The sequence below is a fragment of the Oncorhynchus keta genome, chromosome 33 (assembly GCF_023373465.1).
Source record: "Oncorhynchus keta strain PuntledgeMale-10-30-2019 chromosome 33, Oket_V2, whole genome shotgun sequence".
NCBI classification, from domain to species: Eukaryota; Metazoa; Chordata; class Actinopteri; order Salmoniformes; family Salmonidae; genus Oncorhynchus; species Oncorhynchus keta.
Window position 1 is genome coordinate 1,613,531 of NC_068453.1, and position 24,939 is coordinate 1,638,469.

The following is a 24,939-nucleotide window of genomic DNA, read 5'->3' on the forward strand; positions in this document are numbered from 1 at the left end:
CATCCGCCGAGATTGTCGAGACCATCGTACTCAACCAGTTTCAGCGAGGTCTACCCCAAGAAGTGAGACGATGGGTTGGCCAGAACAAGGTATTTTCCGCCGACCATCTCGTGGGCCTGGTTGAACGGTATTGTACGGCAAGAACAGCTGAGCAGGCACAGGAGGAAAGATTCCCGTTCCCCAGGCATGGGCGAACCAGCGGACAGGGTAAGGCTGTCCCAACATATAGAGGGGGAAGAGAGCAGCGTGGGGCCATGAGGAAAGAATCAGAATCAGGCCAAGACACTAAGGGAAAAACGGAAACCGGGACCGGGTGTCGAGGGGGTCTCCGCCCCGAACCCCTATTATCTGTTACAATTGTAATCAACCAGGACATATTGCAGCCTATTGCCCTATTAAAGAAGAGCCAATGCAATGTAACCTCGGTGAAAATGAAGATGATATACGGTATGCATGTCCTGTTGTAACCACTGTACTTGAAAGATCAAGAAACAAACATATGTGCAGGGTGAAGATTGAAGGGAAAGAGGTTGAAGCACTGCTGGATTCCGGCAGTATGCTAACCCTGGTCGTTGCAGGCCTAGTGCCGAATCATAAACTGGATACAAGACAGGATATCAGTGTTACATGCATTCATGGGGATACCCGTCTGTACCCCACGGCCTTAGTGAGCATACAAACAGAGGACGGTCTACTGGATTATGAGGTCGGCGTGGTCCCAAAGATGCCATATGATGTAATATTGGGTAGAGACTTTCCTAACTTTGCGAGGTTAGGCCACAAGAATGGCATATTTGAGAATCCAACAACCCTGACCAAGCAGGAAGAAGCATGGGGCCTTCAACCAAAGCCAAGAAAAGAGGTCTCCCTGGGGACAACATCACAGGTGCTAGTAGGGGAGGAGGAGGATGAAGTGGCAAACCTCGCTGATGACGAACAGCCCGGTACTAGTGGGGCTGGGATCGATCTGAATCCAGAGGACGACGATATAGAACCAGCAGACCTGGCAGAGTCCTTGACTAATTTTGGGACGGCCCAAAACCAGGATCCAACCCTGCAACAAGCCAGAGCAGATGTGCAGGTCGTAGATGGTACTCCCATAAATGGTGGGATGATGCCTAATAGTTTTCCCCACTTCATAATGAAAAAGGGTTTGGTGTACAGAGTCTCGAAAATAGGGGTTGATGTGGTGGAACAGTTGTTGGTTCCCACCCGGTACCGGAGGACAGTACTGGATCTAGCTCATGGGCACATTCTGGGTGGACACCTTGGTATCGATAAAACCAGAGACCGGATTGTAAGGAGGTTTTACTGGCCAGGAATTCAAGCTGAAGTGGCTCGGCATTGTGGAGAGTGCCCGGAGTGCCAGTTAACAGCTCCCCGACCAGCTTTTAGAAGCCTGTTAGTGCCACTCCCCATAATCGAAACGCAATTTGAGAGGATAGCGATGGATTTAGTGGGCCTACTACCCAAATCCGCCAGAGGGCACCAATACATTCTGGTCATTCTCGATTATGCCACTCGCTACCCAGAAGCCATTCCCCTTCGGACGATGACTTCCAAAAATATCGCAAAGGAATTAGTGCTCTTGTTCACCAGGGTAGGGGTTCCAAAGGAGATCCTTACCGACCAGGGGACCCTTTTAGGTCCCGCCTTATGGCGGACCTTGTAAACTGTGGCAGGTGAAACAGTTGAGGACATCGGTTTACCATCCTCAGACGGACGGGCTGGTTGAGAGATTCAACCGAACCCTGAAGTCAATGCTCAGGAAGGTAATCGATAAGGATGGGAAAAACTGGGATTGCATGTTGCCGTATCTGATGTTTGCCATTAGAGAGGTTCCTCAAGCCTCGCTGGGGTTTTCTCCCTTTGAGCTGGTATATGGGAGGCATCCCCGGGGAATCTTAGACATCGCACGGGAAACCTGGGAGCACCAATCCACCCCGTATACTAGTGTCATAGAGCACGTCACGGCAATGCAAGACAGGATAGCCACAGTCATGCCCATCGTCAGAGAGCACATGAGACAAACACAAGAACACCAGCGGCACACTTATAACCGGCAGGCTACCCTGAGGGAATTTCAACCGGGAGATAAGGTGTTAGTGCTGATCCCCACAGTAGAGTGTAAACTACTAGCCACATGGAAAGGGCCATATGAAGTACTGGAGAGAATAGGAGAAGTCAATTATCGGATCCGACAGCCAGGTCGACGGCCCCAGGAACAGATTTATCACATAAACCTGTTAAAAGCATGGAGAGAGAGAGAAACACTAATGGTCACATACCCCACACACATTCAGGAGACAGCCGAAGTAAATATTTCACCCACTCTGTCCCCAGCGCAAGTACAGGAAGTAAAGACCCTGATCCAGAAAAACAGATGTGTTTTCAGAGGTACCTGGCCGAACTGAGGTTACGGCTCATGATATCGTTTCCCTACCAGGGAGAAAAGTGAGTATGAGGCCATATCGGGTACCCGAGGCTCGACGGGCCGCGATTAGAGCAGAGACTGAGAAAATGTTGACAGCTGGAGTGGTTGAAGAGTCACATAGTGAGTGGTCTAGCCCAATTGTGATGGTCTCCAAGCCCGATGGGTCGTTGCGGTTCTGTAACGACTTTCGGGAAGGTAAATGAAATCTCGAAGTTTGATGCCTACCCCATGCCCCGAGTAGATGAACTACTGGAGAAAATTGGTCATGCTCGGTACATTACGACCCTTGATCTGACAAAAGGGTACTGGCAAATTCCTCTGACCCCCAGGGCCAAAGAAAAGACAGCCTTTGCAACACCTGACGGTTTGTTTCAATACACCGTCATGCCATTCGGCTTACACGGGGCCCCAGCAACCTTTCAACGGCTCATGGACAAAGTCCTAAAACCGCACAAGGCATACGCCGCAGCTTATTTAGATGACGTGGGGATCTACAGCCCAGATTGGGAATCCCACTTACCCCGGGTACAGGCAGTGTTAGATGCCCTTAGAAAGGCAGGGCTCACGGCAAACCCTGCCAAGTGTTATGTGGGTTAGAGGAAACAGAGTATCTGGGATACACTGTGGGAAGAGGGTTAATCAAACCCCAACATAAGAAGGTGAAGGCAATAGAGAATGGCCGAAACCAGTAAATAAGAAGCAGGTCCGAGCCTTCCTAGGGCTGACCGGTTACTACCGGAAGTTCATCCCAAGTTATGCCACAGTGGCCGCCCCACTTACCGACATGACTAGAGCCAGAGGGCCAAACATGGTCAAATGGGATGAAAGGGCCACCAAAGCATTTAGGACATTACAGGAGGCTCTCTGTTGTAACCCAGTGCTGGTGGTACCAGACTTTGAGAGAGAGTTTGTGGTTCAGACGGATGCCTCAGAGGTCGGCTTGGGAGCAGTGCTATCCCAAGAGGTAGAAGGGGTGGAACACCCCATCCTGTTTTTAAGCAGGAAGCTGGAACCACGGGAAACCAACTACTCGTTGAGAAAGAGGCGCTGGCAGTAAAGTGGGCTCTAGAAAGCCTGAAGTACTACCTGCTGGGGCGCCACTTCACCCTCATCAGTGACCATGCCCCACTCACCTGGATGCATAGGGCTAAAGAGAAGAACGCTCGGGTGATGCGGTGGTTTTTGAGTCTCCAACCGTTTCATTTTGACTTGAAACACAGAGCAGGGAAGGAAATGGGAAACGCGGATGGGTTATCCCGCATGCATGCATATTTTGCTGCGGTAGCCCGACCTAGGGGGTCGGATCTAGGGGGAGAGATATGTGGCAAAGAAGGGGGTCGAGTGATAAGTGGCAGATATGTGGCAAAGAAGGGGGTCGAGTGATAAGTGGCAGATATGTGAGAGCAGAGCTAATAAACGGGCTCTGCCCGATCACTAAAATGGCCACCCCTGTCAGAACTACAGATCACAAAATGGCCGACCGCCAAAACTACAAGTCCCAGAAGCAAGGGGAACCCTCAGAAGGTGGAGCCGACTCACAGATAAAGGGTCAAGAAAAACCAGGAAGAGGAAGAGAGAGTGCTGGAAGGAGCTATGAACAATAGAGAAAGCGACTATAGAGATTGGCTGGATTTACTGTGTATGAGCTGGATTGTTTGGACTTACCTGTTGGCGTTTGGACCTGGACCTACCGAGAACCCGATTCGTGTACCGAACCCTGCTATCCTTGACCTCGCCTACGGCCTGGGTGGACCAGGATGGAGAAACAAACACACAGGTACTGTCCTGTTCGAAAGAACTCTCATTCTTGGGTGATTTGGTGACAGTTTACCACTTAGTTTCTGACAAACGCTCCTAACCTTGAAGAGGTTTGCCACAATATGTGCACGTATTTTACTATGTCATTGATCTATTAGTAGGCTTATGGATTACATTTTTAAATGTATTCGCCAACCACTTATTTTATTTATGTCTAAGGGACATTTAAAAATGTACTGATCCAAAATAGGGGAGGGTTGTCTAACTTTATTTATTTTTTTGCTTTAGGGAGGTTTGTGTTTTTTTTTTTATTGCGCACAGGGAAGGGTAGTGTGTTTTTTCCCTGATATACATTCACAATTTAGCAGGTTTTACTATATAGGCCTAATGTCCTCATCTGCTTACAATCGCCTCCCCTAATTAAGGTGTTTTGGTACTTCCCTTATGCACTATGCTTCTGCACACGTATTATAACACAGGTCAATATAGTCTACCAGTCAATTGTCTATCCTGCCCTCTATCCATAGTGACAATAATGCAGGGTTTCCGTTAGCTGGCTTTTGGCCGTCAAAAAATGAAAAGCCAATAAATAAAATTGTTGCAGGTCAATTGTCTGGGAGAAGAAAACAAATGAATTGCAGAATATTCATTTTTAACCTATTCATTGATCAAATATTAATTGATGTAAATACATTTGACTGGTCATGCTTAGCGGTCTGTGAGTAGTTTGCATAATTTAGTGGAATTAAAATGGCACGTGTCTATTTTCTAGGGGTTTGCCGAGTAGTAGGACAAAATGAGTATTGTAATGGATGTGGTCAATTTTCTGGATCCTCATTTCATTGTTTATTATCTGTGATCGAGAAGAAAAATACATTCAGGTGCCAGCACGCATATTTCTCATGTGCAAGGTTCTACGTGGTCTATATAACTAAACTGGCTGTCTTTAAAGGGCTGTACGTTGATCCTGCTGCTCTGATTGGATAGAGGGAAGCTGTATTTCTCAATCCACTCACTTCATAATTTCAAACACTTTACAAGTTGCATTTATAATTTTGTTCAGTGTAATTGTTTGAAACATGAATGTTTTACTACATATTATGAGGCATGTTTACCCAGGTTCAAAGTAGCCTAGCCAAAATACAACCAAACGTGGAGGCAATTATTTTATTAAGACTTCCATATGCCATTGAAACCAGTAGTGTATTCCACTCATGTTCTATTGGTTTTCAAATATCCAGCTTTTTTTCATTGTCCAGTAGCCAAAAGGCACAATCCTAGTCATTTTAGCAACCCATCTTAGTTGTGGCAGCTTTAGATCCCCCCCCCCTCTTTCAAAATGTCAATTTTATATTTTCATCTATGTCTCGTGAAAATGCTTGCTGTGAGGTGAGCTTTTGACAATGGGGTTTTCCCGCTAATTGCATTATGGAATGAGCATTCGCTCATAGCCTAACGTAAACTAACTCACTTTTGAATATCACGCTGGTCCGTACAATTTACCTTATTTTACAGGCCAAAAAATGTAATACTTCCAGATCAACTGTAATATCAATACCATTGTAAAGCACAATTTCTCCCCTTTCCAACAAAATCAATGACGAGACCTTCATGCTGCCCGTCTCTGCATTATTCCAGAAGGCAATGAGCTCCACCGGGTCTTTTTAAAAATGGCAGGTGGGGAATCGAAACCTATTGCGTGATTGTGAGAAGGAGAGATGTCATGTGGGGAAATGGCTTTTTTCACTCAATCTGTCCAATTTATCACCTTATCGCCTCTAAAATGTAAATAAAACACCATAAAAAGTTTATATAATATGTCATTACATACCTATTTTAAGGTTTGTGTCGAATTTGAATCGTGTTTTTAGGGCGGTGCTAAAGTGATCTTCAGAAGTAAACAGCTGCATTTGAGAGTCATGATTGCTTGCAGTGATGACACAAAAAATGACTAGGTATCCCCCCCCCCTTACCCTGTCCCTGTCCCTTTCTTGTTTTTAAACGGTGAGAGAAGTGCTGCACCTGGTGGAGAGTGGCTGTAAGACAGAATTAGTTGCTTTATGCGTGCTGTACGTTACGTCATAACACGTTACGATGTATTGTACAGCGTCAGAGGGGTCAGTTTTTTCTCCAATACTATAGAGCCATTATCATGTCAATCAACGCTTGAATAGAAACACAGTTCACACCCCAAATCTTGATGTCAACACAGTTGCTACAGTCCTATTAGTTTTCTTTGCAGCCTCATTTGAATGTCAAGGTTGCGCACAGCTTATGTGAATACATAATAGTTAACCAACATTTTAAGCTAAACATTCTGATCTTTTTCATAGCCCTCATTGCTTTAAAAAACAATATATGTAGCCTAGGCCTACTGGTATGATGAATTGTCATTTTTGCACAGAATGACAAGCTGACCACTAAAATAGGCAAACTTTCCTACCATGGGGAATAGCAGATTGATAGACCAGGGGTGTCAAACTCATTCCAAGAAGGGCCGAGTGTCTGCGGGTTTTGGGGTTTTACTTTCAATTAAGACCTAGACAATCAGGTGAGGGGAGTTCCTTACTAATTAGTTACCTTAATTCATCAATCAAGTACAAGGGTGGAGAGAACCCGCAGACACTTGGCCCTCTGTGGAATGAGTTTGACAAGTGATTTTGCTGTTCACTACTCGTCTTGCTGAGGAAGTACATCTTCAAATGCGCATTGGAGTTCGGTAAAAAGGATGCATGCCCTTGCATCCCCGATTTGCATGTTCTGTTGAGCTGAATTACCATAATATAAATGTGATTTCTGTCATTCTGAGCACTGTATGTTATAAATTAAAATGCTGCTGTTCCTACTCCACATTTTCCTAATGGAAACCCTGCAATATGGTATTTGGATCATTTGTCCAGATTTACAATAAATTAACTAGCGATCATACCACTCATAAAATCATTCAAATATTTACCAATTTTCTATATAAATCCCACAAGATAGAGGAGTACAGTAGCTGATAGTCCAGCTGTGTCATTGCACATGAAACAACACACAGCCCAAAAAGCTCCCCTATTAATCTTGCTTAGGGACACTACAATTGTCCTACATACTGTAGTCTAGCCTATAAGGGGGATACCTAGTCAGTTGTACAATTGAATGCATTCAACTGAAATGTGTCTTCTGCATTTAACCCAACCCCTCTCAATCAGAGAGGTGCAGGGGGCTGCCTTTATCAACATCCACAGCACCCAGGGAACAGTGGGTTAACTGCCTTGCTCAGGGGCAGAACAACAGAGTTTTACCTTGTCAGCTCGGGGAGTTGATCCAGCAACCTTTTGTTTACTAGCCCAATGCCCTAAACCAACACTCTAACCACTAGGCTACCTGCCGCCCAGCACAATCCAATGAAAAATTGCATTATTGATTTCAATTGAGTACAATTCTACTCTGGCCTGTAAACTGCAGCGAAAATATCATTTGAATAATGGCTTAAACGTTTCATTCCATTTGGATCAGTTATGTGTCCACTCAACATAATATAGAAAGGCACAGTTGCATGAGTCTGACTGTATTTTTACTTCTGATACTGATGCACTGTCTGTTGCCCATCATCATTCTCCCAAGTTGTCACATAGGCCTATGTCCCTAAATATTTGTCATTTAACTTTTAAAATGGATTGCCTTTTAATGTGTGGCATAAACACAACTTGTCACAATGTTTTATTCTGATTAGACTACTTCAAAAGTCTGCTTTAGGCTACCTGTGCATGTTCATCCACTCCAATGTATTTCCAGCATCCAAACAGCCATTTGATTAATGGAAATAGACATCTGTTACAAAACTGAAACGTTTAATGGCATTAGGAGATTGTTAGACCAAGCCTTCGATACTGAGTAGGGAGAGATGTATTTTCTGTTTGTCAAGATTGACATACATGATTGTGGTATTGAAAACGCAAACTATGATGATAAACTCTCAGTCAGAAATCTGTATGTAGGTATGCATAACGCTACTTATTGGTTTAGTGGAAAATGTGTTGCATATATTTTATATAATTATAAATATAGCATGAAAATGTTAAATCTGATTTCCCCCTAACTGATCATTGTTTGCAGCCTGCTCTGATCGTAGTGTAATGAGACAAGCTGAGAGAGTGAGCTTGTCCGTCCGTGGTGGTCGGTCAAATGTGACTCTGTCCTGAACTGGGATTAGATTTATGGTTCAAAGGAAATGGCTGGTTTGAGTCACAGGTAATTTATTTCCATGTTCATACCAGGCCCATGATGCATGAACCAGGCTGGTGTGTGTAATTGCATATTTGTGTTCCTCCACGTGCGTGTGTATGTTGACATGGGTGCATGGAAAAAGTAAGGACAGCGCCAAGGCCTGTCGTCTCATGCTGTCAGTTTAGAGAAGATACAAAACGTTCCCAAAGAGCTGTCTGATTGCCCACCATGTGTTCTTGGCATTCCTTGGGCTCTGTAATGTACACCTCCATAGCCCTGGTCCCCACTACCCCAGGGATACATTCAAACAACGTACCCGTAGTCCTCACATACACACACTCCTCTGATCCTCACTCCTCCTGACACACACACACACACACACACACACACACACACACACACACACACACACACACACACACACACACACACACACACCCCACCCCTAGTCTTCACTTTCCCTGGGACACCCACCACACCCCTAGTACCCAGCCCCTCTGACCCTCTCCCTTTAGTATTAATAACCCCCAAGGCACATCACTGAAGGGGGTCACAGCCACACAAAGTATGTGGTTGACAAGGTTCAGTTACAGCCGACCAAGTAAAGAACATGAGCAGTTGAAAAGATGAGATGAAGGGTCTGGACCCATTGGCCCGGACAAAGATGAATTAACACATAAAAAATGCACTAATTTCAACTTTTGACACGTATGAAATGTCACACAGATTACAGATAGCCTATCTGGAGTCTCTGTGGTCCATCAATGTATGACCCCCTAATAGAGAAGCGAAAGGCTCAATCCGTTTTTGGCAAAATACAAAAAGTACAGTACCAGTCAAATGTTTGGACACACCACCTACTCATTCAACGGTTTTTCTTTATTGTTATTTTTTTCTCCATTGTCAAATAATATTGAAGACTTCAAAACTATGAAATAACACATATGGAATCATGTAGTAACCAAAAAAGTGAAAAACAAATCAAAATATATTTTATATTCATCAAAGTAGCCACCCTTTGCCTTGATGACAGCTTTGCACACTCGTGGCATTCTCTCAACCAGCTTCACCTGGAATGCTTTCCCAACAGTCTTGAGGGAGTTTCCTCATATGCTGAGCACTTGTTGGCTGCATTTACTTCACTCTGCAGTCCAACTGATCCCAAACCATCTAAATTGGGTTACGGTCGGGTGATTGTGGAGGACAGGTCATTTGATGCAACACTCCATCACTCTCCTTCTTGGTCAAATAGCCCTTACACAGCCTGGAGGTATATTGGGTCATTGTCCCGTTGAAAAACAAATGATAGTCCCACTAAGTACTAACCAGATGGGATGGCGTATCACTGAAGAAGGCTGTGGTAGCCATGCTGGTTAAGTGTGCATTGAATTCTAAATAAATCACAGACCGTGTCACCAGCAGAGCACCATCACACCTCTTCCTCCATGCTTCACGGTGGAAACCACACATGCAGAGATCATCCGTTCACATTCTCTACGTCTCACAAAGACACGGCAGTTGGAACCAAAAATCGCAGATTTTGACTCATCAGACCAAAGGACAGATTTTGACTGGTCTAATATCCATTGCTCAGGTTTCTTGGCCAACGGAAGTCTTTTCTTATTATTGGTGTCCTTCGGTAGTGTTATTTGCAGCAATTCGACCATGAAGGCTGAACAGTTGATGTTGAGATGTGTCTGTTACTTGAACGCTGAAGCATTTATCTGTGCTGCAATTTCTGAGGCTGGAAACTCTAATGATCTTAAGCTCTGCAGCAGTCTTCCTTTCCTGTGGCCCTCATGACCAGTTTCATCATAGTGCTTGATTGCTTTTGCGATTACACTTGAAGAAACTTTCAAAGTCCTTTACATTTTCTGGATTGACTGACCTTCATGTCTTAAAGTAATGATGGACTGTCATTTCTCTTTGCTTATTTGAGCTGTTCCTGCCATAATATGGACTTGGTCTTTTACCAAATAGGGCTATCTTCTGTATACCACCCCTACCTTGTCACAACACAACTGATTGGAGAGGAGTTGGAGAACTTTGAGACGGGGACAGAGGGAATAGGTGGAGAGCATACTTTGAGGTCATGGTATTACGTGAAGGGAGGTTTTGTTGAACCTTTATTTAATCCAGGGAGTCCTTTCTCCCAAAGTGTGCACTTGTTCACTTTCCATCATTGATTTAAAAATAATGGATCTGGTATAAGAAATGTCCTGCAGGCTGATGGTTGATTGAGCCGAGCCCAGGATCGATGCTTTAACAGCTGCAGAGCAGACGCGAGGCCACGGCAGCCCAGCCTCTCCCTCCCTGACTCCAAAGAGCAGTGTTGCGTCCCAAAAGGCCCCCTATTCCCTATATATATATTAGTACACTACCTTTGATCAGGGTTCAGGCTCTTTAAAAAAAAAAAAAAGTGCACCATATAAAAATAGGGTTCCATTTGGGACATAGCCCAGGCTTCCTGAAAGGTCACACTCAGCTATTCTGAGGAGATAAAAGCACTTGGCATCCCAGTACTGTTTCTCAGTCCTAACGACCAATGATTGTTCGATGGAAATGGCTTTCTAATGCTGGCTGTTTTTTGGGGGTGTGGTGAGACTGGCTACATCCCGACTGTGCTCCAAGAGGATGTGTTGGAGTGTCAATCCTAATTCCAGTTATAGATTCACAAGTGGTCGAATGGATAAAAAAGACTGGTCTATCGGATTTAAACAGGGTGGATTCTACATTTGTCTTACCTGAGCCTGCCGTCTGAAGATGTGCATGCATGCCTTTGTCAGTCTAGCACTAATGCTGTGATAGATGATGGATGGGATTGTGTGTGCGCGTGTGTAGCTCTGATCAATCTGACACTTCCTACCCAGCTCTTCTCTACCTCAGGCCAGTGCTGTGCCATCACTTATCTGTCCTCCCCCACACTCTATTTATAGACGCACAGTTTACCTCAGAGGCTTCAGGAATATTTTTTTCTCTCACATACCATTTCTCTCCATCCATATATTGTTTTCCCTGCATCATCCTGTCTTCTCTTTATGCGATATCTCGTCATGTGTATTTAAATGTGTTTTTTGTGGGTTTTTTTTGTCTATCTAGGCTACATCTCTCTCTGTCCTGTGTAGCACTTTATCGATGCACATCCTTATGAAGATCTCTCTGTAGCTCATTCAACCATTTTGTGCCTCTCACCCCCCTATTTTCACCTGTTACTTTCATTTTGTATCTCTCCTCTTTCTTTGTATTCCCCTCTCTTTCTTTCTTTGTAACTCTATTTCCCTGGAATATCAATCAATCAAATGTATTTATAAAGCCTTTTTACATCAGCAGATGTCACAAAATGCTAGACAGAAAACCCAGCCTAAAACGCCACACAGCAAGCAATGCAGATGTTGAAGCATGGTGGCTAGGAAAAATAGCTGTGAGTGGGCTCTTCCCTGAACCCCGGTGTTTCTGTAGGGATATCATGCATGGTGTAATAGTGACTCTCTACCATAGAGATATGGTATATACAGTGTCTATATATAATGTATCTCTAAGCAAGCTTTCTATTCTTCATCCATTAGACACCAGGGAAATCCCCCTGAAGCTAGGACAGCAGAGTCCCTTCCCATCTTCTGAAAGCACCTGAAAGCCTACCTCTTCAAAGAGTATCTTAAATACTCACCTGAAATCCTGAACCAACACAATTGCACTTGTCTTTGCTGATAGCTACTTTATTGAAGAAAAGTGTACTTACTATGCCTGTGATAAGTGGGAGTCCCACGTAGTTATTTTAAGATGAATGCACTAAGTCGCTCTGGGTGTAAAAGCGCCTGCTAAATGACTAAAATGTAATATCACCGTCCTGTCATCTACACGATATCCCAGCCTGCTCCCAGATCTGTACAGACCTTTTTAACACCTCTGACTGGCAATGGCAATTTTCTTTTAAATAATACAGCTTCGTGTGTGTACGTACTTTGTTGACTGAAACACTGGTTTAAATTGAAATCTACATTTGTTTGTATTGTGGAACTTAATAAGAATACCTGTGTGCTGGAGTTTTTTTTTTTAAAGAGCTCTCTCTCTCTCTCTCTCTCTCTCTCGCAGTTGTAACAATGTTCTCTCTCTCTCTCTCGCAGTTGTAACAATGTTCTCTCTCTCTCTCTCTCGCAGTTGTAACAATGTTCTCTCTCTCTCGCAGTTGTAACAATGTTCTCTCTCTCTCTCTCGCAGTTGTAACAATGTTCTCTCTCTCTCTCTCGCAGTTGTAACAATGTTCTCTCTCTCTCTCTCTCGCAGTTGTAACAATGTTCTCTCTCTCTCTCTCGCAGTTGTAACAATGTTCTCTCTCTCTCTCTCGCAGTTGTAACAATGTTCTCTCTCGCTCTCTCTCTCGCTCTCTCTCTCTCTCTCTCTCTCTCTCTCGCTCTCTCGCGGTTGTAACAATGTGCAAATAGTTGCAGTATGAAAGGGAAAATAACTGAACAGATAAATATAGGTTGTATTTACAGTGTTGTTTGTGCTCCACTGGTTGCCCTTTTCTCATGGCAACAAGCCACAAATTTTGCTGATGTGATGGCACACTGAAATTTCACTTAACAGGACTACCTGACATGATGACTCCTTGCTGTCCCCGGTCCACTTGACTGTGCTGCTGCTCCAGTTTCAACTGTTCTGCCTTGTTATTATTCGACCATGCTGGTCATTTATGAACATTTGAACATCTTGGCCATGTTCTGTTATAATCTCCACCCGTTCCTCTCTAGGTTTCTTCCTAGGTTTTGGCCTTTCTAGGGAGTTTTTCCTAGCCACCGTGCTTCTACACCTGCATTGCTTGCTGTTTGGGGTTTTAGGCTGGGTTTCTATACAGCACTTTGAGATATCAGCTGATGTACGAAGGGCTATATAAATAAATTTGATTGATCAATGTTTGATTTGGTCTGTGGGAAACATATGTCCCTAATGTGGTCATACATTTGGCAGGAGGTTAGGAGGTGTAGCTCAGTTTCCACATTATTTTGTGGGCAGTGGGCACATAGGCAGACTTGGCTCTCAAGAGAAGACGGGCTATGGCGACCTCTCTAAATAGCAAGGCTCTACTCACTGAATCTGTACATAGTCAAGGATTGTCAAGCTCTCTCTCTCTGTCTCTCCGTACTGTGCTGGCCCTGATATTTTCTATGCAGCGTATACAGTGAATGCAGTCTCTTTCAATCATGCTGTAATGTTGAACTTCCGCAATACGGATTTAGTAGAGCCCCTAGTTTGATATGGCCAAAATGGACATTTGACAGAGATTCATAGGAAAATTAATTGATTTACAATCAGATTGAAAGGGGTGAGGTGCTTTGTCACAAACAGTAAATATGTTTTTCTCTCTCTGTCTCTCTCTGTCTCTCTCTGTCTCTCTTGCTCTCTATATAAACACACATGCACACACACACACACAGATATGTCTTATTATACTTGTGAGGACATTTTGGGGTCCAACAATTGATTCCCATTCAAAATCCAAACCCTAAACCCGAACCCTTACCCTAACCTTAACCCCTAACAGTAGTTACAACCCTTTCTTGCAGTCAAATGACCAAATCGCCCTCTAGTGGCCTCATGGGTGGTGTGTTATCAATATTTTTCATAATTATTTACAAAAACCTGCCGAAAGTCTGGTGTTTCTATGTCAAACGGTTCTGTTATATTTCAGTCTTCTGTGATGTGTATATAAAGTGTAATATTTGGAGGCGAACTCAAAATGTAATACATTTAATCTCTATATCTGACATGGTACAGGTGTCTTCTTCTTTGTTTTAAGCCCATAACCATGTGTGTGAGGTGTATACTTTTGTTTCTAAGAAGATTTATTAAAGACTACCAAGAAACACTGTGATTTAGCCCACTGTAGTAAAATGTTAAAGCTAACCCTAAACCTCTAAGCCTAAAATATCCTTTTGACAAGTGAGGACTGGAAACGTGTCCTCACCTTGTATTTTTGTTGGTTTACTCTTATTGTTAGGACTTCTGGTACTCACAAGTCTAGTAAAACATGTACAAACACACACTGTCGAATTCGCAAAAGATTTATGGGGACAAAAAATCAAGTCATATGACTTACACTGATGGGAAGAATAATTTTGATCTGTTGAGCCAAGATTGTGTGATTAACAGAGTAATTATTCTCTCTTTCTCTCTCTCTCTTTCCTCAGCCCTGATATTGCTTTTCTACCTGGTCTTCTATGGGTTCCTGGCAGGGATGTTCACGCTCACCATGTGGGTCATGCTACAGACACTGGACGACAACATTCCTACGTACCGCGACCGAGTGGCCAGTCCAGGTGACTTATTACGCTGCAGAAAATCAGACACTCATCCTAAACAGAATAGTGCTCATATTGAAATTCAACCATTCACTCACTCTCTCTCTCGCGCGCGCTCTTTTTCTTTCTTTCTTTCTCTCTCTCTCAATCTTCCTTTCTTTCGCTCTCTCTCTTCACACACACATGTAAAATATGAATATGTCCACTCTTTCTCAAACATGTCATTGTCTCTCACGGACTGCGTCACTTTCTTTTCTTGCTGCATCTGGACACATAGACAAGGCTCCTGCAGAATGGGAGCATGGTCACTCACTAACACCAGAGCTGTCTCTGCTTGCACCTGGCATGCACAGTGTCTCGGACTCTGCTGTCATGTCCCACTGAAGCCCTGACTGGCTTGACAAATCAAATCAAATTGTATTTGTCACATGCACCAAATACAACAGGTGTAGTAGACCTTTCAGTGAAATACTTACAAGTACTTAACCAACAATGCAGTTTTAAGAAAAGTAAGTGTTAAGTAAAAAATAGATGAGTAAAATATATAATAAAAATAACAAATAATTATGGCGCAGCAGTAAAATAATAGTAGCGAGCCTATATACAAGGATACCAGTACAGAGTCTATGTGCGGGGGCACAGGATAGTCAAGGTAATTGAGGTAATATGGACGTGTAGGTAGAGTTAAAGTGTCTATGCATAGATAAATGACAGAGGGTAGCAGCAGCGTAAAAGAGGGGGTTGGACAATGCAAATAGTCTGGGTAGCTGTTTGATTAGCTGTTCTGGAGTCTTATGGCTTGGGGGTAGAATCAGTTAAGTAGCATTTTGGACCTAGACTTGGTGCTCCGGTACCGCTTGCCATGCAGTAGCAGAGAGAACAGTCTATGACTAAGGTGGCTGGAGTCTTTGACAATTTTTTGTGCCTTCCTCTGACACCACCTTGTATATAGGTCCTGGATGTTAGCAAGCTTGGCTCCAGTGATGTACCCTCTGTAGTGCCTTGTGGTTGGTGGCAGAGCAGTTGAAATACCAGGCAGTGATGCAACCATGCTCTCGATGGTGCAGCTGTATAACTTTTTGAGGATCTGAGGACCAATGCCAAAACATTTCAGTCTCCTGAGAGGGAATAGGCTTTGTCGTGCCCTCTTTACGACTGGGCCATGTTAGTTTGTTGGTGATGTAGACACCAAGAAACTTGAAGCTCTCAACCTGCTCCACTGCAGCCCGTCGATGAGAATGGGGCATGCTCGGTCCTCCTTTTCCTGTAGTCCACAATCATCTCCTTTGTCTTGATCACGTTGAGGGAGAGGTTGTTATCCTGGCACCACATGGCCAGGTCTCTGACCTCCTCCCTATATGCTGTCTCATCGTTGTCTGTGATCAGTCCTGCCACTGCTGTGTCCTCTGCAAACTTAATGATGGTGTTGGAGTCGTGTCTGGCAATGCAGTCATGGGTGAACAGGGAGTACAGGAGGGGACTGAGCACGCACCCCTGAGGGGCCACAGAGTTGAGGATCAGCATGGCAGGTGTGTTGTATCGAGTTGATGAGGGAGGTGTTTAGTCCCAGGATCCTTAGCTTAGTGATTAGCTTTGAGGGCACTATGGTGTTGAACGTTGACGCAGTCAATGAATAGCATTCTCACGTAGGTGTTCCTTTTGTCCAGGTGGGAAAGGGCAGTGTAGAGTGCAATAGAGTCTGTGGATCTGTTGGGGCGGTATGCAATTTGGAGTGGGTCTAGGGTATTACATGTTGGTATTACAGACTCAGCCAGGGACAGGTTGAAAATGTCAGTGAAGACACTTTCCAGTTGGTCAGCGCATGCTCAGAGTACACGTCCTGTTAATCCATCTTGTCCTGCGGCCTTGTGAATGTTGACCTGTTTAAAGGTCTTACTCACATCAGCGTGATCTTACTCACATGGAGGTCTTACTCACATGGAGAGCATGATCACAGTTGCCCAGAACAGCTGATGCTCTCATGCATGTTTCAGTGTTGCTTGCCTCGACGCAAGCATAGATGTAATTTATCTCGTCTGGTAGGCTATTGTCACTGGGCAGCTCTCGGCTGTGACTCTCGTTGTAGCATGTAATAGTTTGCAAGCCCTGCTACATCCATCGAGCGTTGGAGCCGATGCAGTAAGATTAAATCTTAGTCCTGTATCAACGCTTTGCCTGTTTGATGGTTCATCGGAGGGCATAGCGGGATTTCTTATAAGCGTCTTTTTAAGCGGCAGCTCTACCCTTTAGCTCAGTGCGGATGTTGCCTGTAATCCATGACTTCTGTTTGGGGTATGTACGTACGGTCACTGTGGGGACGATGTCATTGATGCACTTATTGATGAAGCCAGTGACTGATGTGGTGTACCCCACAATGCCATCAGAAGAATCCCAGAACATATTCCAGTCTGTGCTAGCAAAATAGTCCTGTTGCTTTGCATCTGCTTCATCTGACCACTTTTTTTATAGCACCAGAGTCGCTGGTGCTTCCTGCTTTAGTTTTTGCTTGTAAGCAGGAATCAGGAGGATATAATTATGTTCAGATTTGCCAAATGGAGGGCGAGGGAGAGCTTTGTACGTGTCTCTATGTGGAGTAAAGTTGGTGTCAAGTTTTTTTTCCTTCCTCTGGTTTCATATTTAACATGCTGGTCGAAATGATATAAAACAGATTTAAGTTTCCATGCAATAAAGTTTCCCTGCATACATTGGCTAATAGGACTGATGGTAGAGGCAGATTACCCACTCGCCGTCGGATCCATACAAGGCACCCCGACCTATGTCCCCGGCATCAGCGAATTAACAGATCAGTTGACTGTTGGCATTTTAGAAATTAAAAATTAAAATACTGTGCCAGTGTAACAAAAAAAATAGAAGAGTTAGAAATATGATCCTGTGAATTATGGAGCAGATTTGTGTGTGTGCATGTGTGTAGGAGTTAGTCTGTCTCCCAGGCTGTGCAGGTATCCTCCCGCTGGTCTACCAGTATAGCACCCATCTGTTCCCCACAGCCTCTCTCCAACTCCATGGCTCTTTTTTTATTTTTTTATTTTTTATTTCACCTTTATTTAACCAGGTAGGCTAGTTGAGAACAAGTTCTCATTTGCAACTGCGACCTGGCCAAGATAAAGCATAGCAGTGTGAGCAGACAACAGAGTTACACATGGAGTAAACAATTAACAAGTCAATAACACAGTAGGAAAAAAAGCGGAGTCGATATACAATGTGTGCAAAAGGCATGAGGAGGAAGGCGAATAATTACAATTTTGCAGATTAACACTGGAGTGATAAATGATCAGATGGTCATGTACAGGTAGAGATATTGGTGTGCAAAAGAGCAGAAAAGTAAATAAATAAAAACAGTATGGGGATGAGGTAGGTGAAAATGGGTGGGCTATTTACCAATAGACTATGTACAGCTGCAGCGATCGGTTAGCTGCCCAGATAGCTGATGACAGAGAGGCCATCGTGAAACTAACTCCCCTCCTTTAGGCCTACAAGTCCTAATACTGTATATTATAATAATAATAATATATTCCATTTAGCAGATGCTTTTCTCCAAAGAGACACAGTCATGCATTTTTGTAAGGGTGGCCCCAGCAGGAATCAAACCCATGATATTGCCGTTGCAAGCACCATGTTCTACCAGTTGAGTCATTTATGCCCTCTCCCATTCGCAGCCAAACCTCTCGAATGGGATTCTGTCTTATAACTCGTCCTGTTCGTGTATAACTCTTCCTGCTCTTTTATAAGTTTATAAGGCTGTGTAGCAGAACCTGCAGAGTTGCAGCTAAAATGCAAATCTTCTGACTGGCTTCTTTTTGGGGTTTGGCAAAAAATGTGTAGAATGCAGTTATAGTATAGTATCACAGTGTCCTGATAATATGGCCTCCTCTGCCTTGCCGTTTGCAGATGGCCTGACTGAGTCCCAAATGGCACCCTATTCCCTACATAGTGCAATACTTTTGACCAGGACCCAAAGGCCTCAGGTCATAAAGTAGTGCAACCCCTGTCTTGACGGTCAGTCACCTGCTGACCCTCTTTGCCAGAAGGTTTTCACCTGGCGAGTGTTAATATCATTGGCGGTTTTGAAAACTTAGCTAATTAAACTTTTTTTTTTTTTAACAACTCTCCCCGCAACCCCGTCGAACAATGTCAGGCAGCATAAGCAATACATGTGGCTTATTGTAAGTATAAGATTTTGATAAAAATGTATATATCTCTCATTTGCTATATGAATAGCATTCATTAATGTGACAAGCTGGAATTGGGGTAATTTGCATGCCACCAGAATTGAGTTAGCCTGCTGAGCTAAAGCCCAGGCATTCCCCCGGGGATCTAACACAAATCTTCAGGTCTCATGCAAGGATACTCGTTATGTGAGCGAGGTTCACTGGACCATCTCCATAACATTAGTAGGTGCAGACAGTTGACGTGACATGTTTCCCCCTACCTGTCCTCAGGTTTGGTGATCAGGCCCCGGTCCTTGGACATCGTCTTCAACCGCACCGACACTAAGCAGTACGGCCAGTATGTCCAGCATCTGGAGAACTTCCTTCAGCGTGAGTGATAGAATCCCACTTTCAGACCCGTTCATTTTTTTTCTAAAGAATGTGTACATTTGACTCCAATGGACAAATACAGTATTAGTGTTGGGCCACCATGGTAAAGGAAATTTGAGTTTGAGTAGTTACAGTTGATTCCACTTTGTATACATGACTAAGGAGTATTCTACCTGACTTGAAAGTGCACTGTAATCCTTGGCAGATGCACTGGAATATGCATATGCCACAGGAGTTTGGTGGCCCCTCAATTGGGGAGGATGGGCTCGTGGTAATGCCTGGAGTGGAATAACACTTGGCTTGATGCCATTCCATTCCATTCGCTCCGTTCCAGCCATTATGAGCCGTCCTACACTCAGCAGCCTCCACTGATTATGTAATATGTATCCCAAACAAACAAGTAATGAATACGTTACTGTGAAATAATTATTAGCTACAATGTTGACATGTAATATTTAGGTGAATACTGTCGGTACCAGGTAAATAGCAGGCTGTCAAATACAGTGGAACTTGAGTCTGTGCCCTATGTTGGGACCCCTCAGAATACAACGACACTGTGCAGGAGAGGAACGAGCTGTGTATGGTGGGAGAGTACTATGAGCAGGATGATCAGGAGGAGAAGAAGGTGTGTCAGTTCAAGCGCAGTCTGCTCCGGCAGTGCTCCGGCCTGTCTGACACCACCTTTGGCTACACCGAGGGGAAACCCTGCGTCCTGGTCAAGATGAACAGGGTGAGTGCCCCGACTGGAGGTTGTCGTCGGTTCTGCTCTTCTGAAAATGCATTGGGCAACGTTAGCCCACTGAGCCTATAGACTGGAGCTTAAAGCCTTAAAGCTATTAGCTCTGGGAGGTAAACACAAGTCTTCAGGTCTCAGGCAAGGTCACTTATCACACAAGCGTGGTTCACTGAACTACCTCCCCTACATGAGTACGTCCCTGTCTTCGATCCATTTCCTTTGAACTACAGCGTTTCAGTGTATCCTCTCTCTGTCTTCAATGCAGACGTAGAGTTTGTTCAAATTCCTATTGAAAAAGTGTGCATATTCTCTGTCCTTTCCACTGCACTTGTTTTTTTTCAATCACTGTTTGGAATATCCTCTGACGACAGGGCATCCTGTGTCAGCATTGCTGTTTGCAGGGATTGAGGTCAGAGTGAATTGATTGGCCTCTGTGTAGCCTGATTGGTATTCAGTTCAACCCAACTTAATAAATCCAGTCAGGGGCAATTAAGAAGATTCTTAGGCATCTCTGAGAACGCTGTGTTTATGACAGTCAAAATCCATGGCCCTTCAGTAAGCAGGCAGCACACATGTGCCCCATCTACAGACTTGGCCAGCTCATATCGAATGACCTCATTGTGTCACTAACTGGGCTACTTCTTAACATATCTCAAATCAGTGCTTCCATTTCTGAGACCATTCTGAAATCTGGTGTCTCGATCATTTTTTTCATGTAAACAAGCTTGTGGAATGGGTATGGAACACATGTAAAGAAAGGTTGCTATAATAGTATTTTAATGTATTCTTCTCACTCCTGCAGATCATTGGACTGAAACCGCGCGGGGACCCCTACATTAACTGCACAGCTAAGGTAAGCAAACAAACAGTTAATTGTGTGTGTGTTCCAGGTTGTGTCTTTGTGTGCTAGGACTTTTAGAGACAGGTTAGGTGTCTGTTTTTTGTTGTGTGTGTGTGTGTGTGTGTGTGTGTGTGTGCATTATGTAGATATGCACATGTATGTTTCAGTCTGTGTTTTCACACACGTGTCTGTATTTGATTTCTCTCCACGCTGCCTGTAGGGCCAGCAGTTCACTGGTGGGTAAGAAATTGGGTCATATCCCCCTATGTTTTCCCATGGTCCTAGCCCTAGCCTTTCTCCATTACCTTTCTGTGCTGCTTCTGTCCAACTCTGTGATTTGGCGCTTTGACCTCTGCTGCTTTAAACAGCATTCATGGCGTTCATATTGTTGAGCTTTCTACTCTAACCCCTATATACAGTACTATATAGACTGAAGAATAGTCAATATTAAAGCATTGATCTTTTTAGTAATTATTGTCACTGACTGTATATAACTGCAGTTGGTGTATATATCTGGAGGGTAAGCTGAAAAGGTTATTTCCATTGATTTTAGAACCCTGCTCCGCTACACCATGGCTCCCATTAACAATGTTTCCCTGGTTTTTGTCTGGCTCTGACATGACTTTTACCCCTTTTTCTCCACAATTTCGTGGTATGCAATTTGGTAGTTACGGTCTTGTCTCACCTCTGCAACTCCCGTACGGACTCAGGAGAGACGAAGGTTGAGAGCCGTGCGTACTTCAAAACACGACCCAACCAAGCCACGCTGCTTCTTGACACAATGCCCACTTAACCCGGAAGCCAGCCACACCAATGTGTTGGAGGAAACACCATACAGCTGGCGACCATGTCAGCGTGTATGCGCACGGGCCCGCCACAGGAGCCGCTAGAGCGTGATGGGACAAGGACATCCCTGCCGGCCAAACCCTCCCCTAACCAGGACGATGCTGGGCCAATTGCGCAGCCGGTCGTGGCCGGCTGCGACAGAGCCTAAACTCGAACCAGGATCTCTAGTGGCACAGCTAGCACTGTGATGCAGTGCCTTAGACCACTGCGCCACTCGGGAGGCCCTGGCTCTGACATTCTAACAACTTCTCACTCTCAGCGCACGTGATATGGGTTTCATCTCTCCCTCACCAAGACTGTCAACTCTGAACTTTGTGATCTGTTTGCAAATGTTTAAAGGTGAACAGAGAAACACTGATGCTGTACTCTGCTTTTCAGCAAACGAAAAGGCTCTTTTAAATACTTCACTGGTGTTTTAACTCCCATCTGTCCTCCTCTAGTTCTCTCTAAATTCATTTGAATTTCTCCTCTCCACCGTAGACCATTCTGATAACCATAGAGAACCATCTGGTGGCAGATTGTATGTGTGTGCGTGCGTGTGTTTGTACGGGTATGTGTGAGTGGATGGTAGCTATATTATGCGCATGTGTGGTAACTGTTGTGTACTGTGAGAGTGTGTGGTGGTTTACACTATGTCGTGTGGTCCATGCCATGCGCACATGTGTAAAGCTACAGTGTGTGTGTGTGTCTGTTTGTCCACTACAGGGTTGTTGTATCTCGTTGTTTACAGAGTTAGTCAGATTGTTGTTCTGAGAGTCATTTGTTCCAAGGGCATTCATATGTATAGTTCTGTGATCTCAAACCTCTTCCTCCTCCTCCTCCTCCTCTTCTTCACCCCCTCCTTCCTCTTCATCCTCCTCTTCCTCCCACAGAGAGAAAGCCCCCTGCAGATGCAGTACTTCCCATCCGAGGGGCGGTTCGATAAGATGTACTTCCCTTATTACGGGAAAAATTTACATGTAAGTACATTACGCTACATATTTATTTATATTGAGAAGGAAACTGTTCATGAATAGAATAATTTAACTTATTTACAAGTAGTTAATGTTACCATTGTCAAGGCAGTCTGGCGAGAAGAGAATGCTAGGAAATGTATGGGAGTGAACTAAGACTCCATTGATGCCAGTGTATTGTCATGACAATGACTGTTATGTGTGTGGATGTGCGCACATCTGTGCATATATGAATAAACAGTGGTTTATCTCCATCTCTCCCTGTGTGTTTGCCAGTCAACCTACGTTCAGCCACTGGTCGCGGTCAAGCTTCTGCTGACCAAGGAGGACTACAACAATGAGCTGACCGTGGAGTGTAAGATCGAGGGCTCCGACCTGCGGAACAGTGACGACCGTGACAAGTTCCTTGGGCGCGTCACGTTCAGGGTCAAAGTGGTCGAGTAGTGGCTCAGGAAAACCACCAGCGTTGCACAATGCCGCCTTTGAGTATAATCAATGCCCTCACCCACCTCCACCTCTTCCTCCATCCACTTCCCTCCCTCCATCCGGTGGATCAGGGGAAGCTACGGTAGCAGGGTTGTGTGCTCCTTATAAACTAACAACATGAACCCCCCCTGAAACGCACACAAATACACACCTCTCACCCCCACCTCCATTAAAGTTAGTGGTAATGTAGCAACAGCGTGCCATAGTAGGGACCTGTATATAGCTGTATTTGGAGCATTGAGTTGTGGTATTTCTCCCGTAGTGCTGTGCAGTCTGCTATGTGTGATGTGTTGTTTCTGTATGTACATACTTGATGGCTATAAACACTGTTTTTCTTTAGCTCACTATGTCTGAACGCTGTAAGAGATCAAACTAAGAAATAGATGAATAGCTGTAATTTAAGATTATTGATTAAGAGAATACATGAAGAATGAAAAAATGCCCCAAAATATATATGCTTATAATTCAACCTACCTGTCCAACATCTAAGGGAAGACATTTTTACACCCCTATGGGAACTGTGCTTTGTACAGATGCCTTATGGTCGGTATGAGAACAAATCTTAAATAAAGATGATTTTAAAGATATGTGTGTCCATTTACTTTTAGTGCCATGGCTGGGATAAATTAAAGGACAAGTGTACTGCACTTCTGGCAATACGCCTTTTAATGGCAATTGCCCTGACATTCACAGAGATCACACACGGTACACGCTGCAGATGTCAGCCCTGGTCAACAATGCAACTTTAAATCTGAGCCCAGGATTTGAATGTAGAGTTGAATGCTCTGTAGTATTGTGTTGACCTGCTGCCCTCACATGGTGGTCCTATGGAAATAACCCTGATGAAGGTCTATTGACCCATTAAAACATGACCATATCCTGATTCCTGCTTACAAGCAAAAACTAAATCAGGAAGTACCAGTGACTCACTCTATACGGAAGTGGTCAGATGACCTGGATGCTACGCTACAGGACTGCTTTGCTAGCACAGACTGGAATATGTTCCGGGATTCATCCAATGGCATTAAGGAGTATAAAACCTCAATCATCGGCTTCATCAACAAGTGCATCGATGACGTTGTCTCCACAGTGACAGTACGTACATATCCCAATCAGAAGCCATGGATTACAGGCAACATCCGCATCGAGCTAAAGGCTAGAGCTACCGCTTTCAAGGAGCGAGACACTAATCCGGATGCTTATAAGAAATCCCGGTTTCTCCTTTAAAAGTTGTATCATACTGCAACACACCTTGCGTGCTGCTGCAGAATTCTCTGGCACGTTATTTAATTGTCAGACAGTTTTACCATTAATGCTAGTTAGAGCTAGTTTGACCACCAGAGGGCATCTTTGAGAAGCATTTGATAGTCTTCAATATTGGCATTACTAGAGAATTTAAACCTTTTTTTGTCAGAACATAGTATATGGGATTGATTTGAAGAAATATAGCTTAATTATTTTGATTAATATTATGGGGTTTCTATTCTAAAAAAAACAAAAAGTGAAACCCTCAGGGTTCCGTTAGGATGGAACGGAAAATATGACTCTGTACAATGTGGTGGTCGGGAGTAAATATATAAATATAATAATATATGCCATTTAGCAGACGCTTTTATCCAAAGCGACTTACAGTCATGTGTGCATACATTCTACGTATGGGTGGTCCCGGGAATCGAACCCACTACCCTGGCGTTACAAGCGCCATGCTCTACCAACTGAGCTACAGAAGGAGTAGGCTACAGTACTAAGAGCATAAGAGCATAAGAGCATAAGAGGATTGGATGATTCTAAATTCATCTAAGGGACATTTTTCGT

At 44.1% G+C, this 24,939-nt stretch overlaps 1 protein-coding gene across 3 annotated transcripts in view; it reads left to right on the forward strand.

The window, feature by feature from the left end:
• LOC118366025 (sodium/potassium-transporting ATPase subunit beta-3-like) overlaps window positions 1-23,711 on the forward strand; it is a 52,590-nt gene extending 28,879 nt beyond the window's left edge. For 2 of the 3 annotated variants that reach the window (XM_035748331.2, XM_035748332.2), the window contains exons 2-7: window positions 14,593-14,721; window positions 19,164-19,262; window positions 19,805-19,992; window positions 20,801-20,851; window positions 22,558-22,644; window positions 22,915-23,711. In XM_035748331.2, the coding sequence (XP_035604224.1) occupies window positions 14,593-14,721; window positions 19,164-19,262; window positions 19,805-19,992; window positions 20,801-20,851; window positions 22,558-22,644; window positions 22,915-23,082 (722 nt within the window). In that variant the 3' untranslated portion in view covers window positions 23,083-23,711. The remainder of the gene's footprint in view (window positions 1-14,592; window positions 14,722-19,163; window positions 19,263-19,804; window positions 19,993-20,800; window positions 20,852-22,557; window positions 22,645-22,914) is intronic. The other variant, XM_052491643.1, reaches the window with a different exon arrangement.
• Window positions 23,712-24,939: the final 1,228 nt, after the last annotated feature.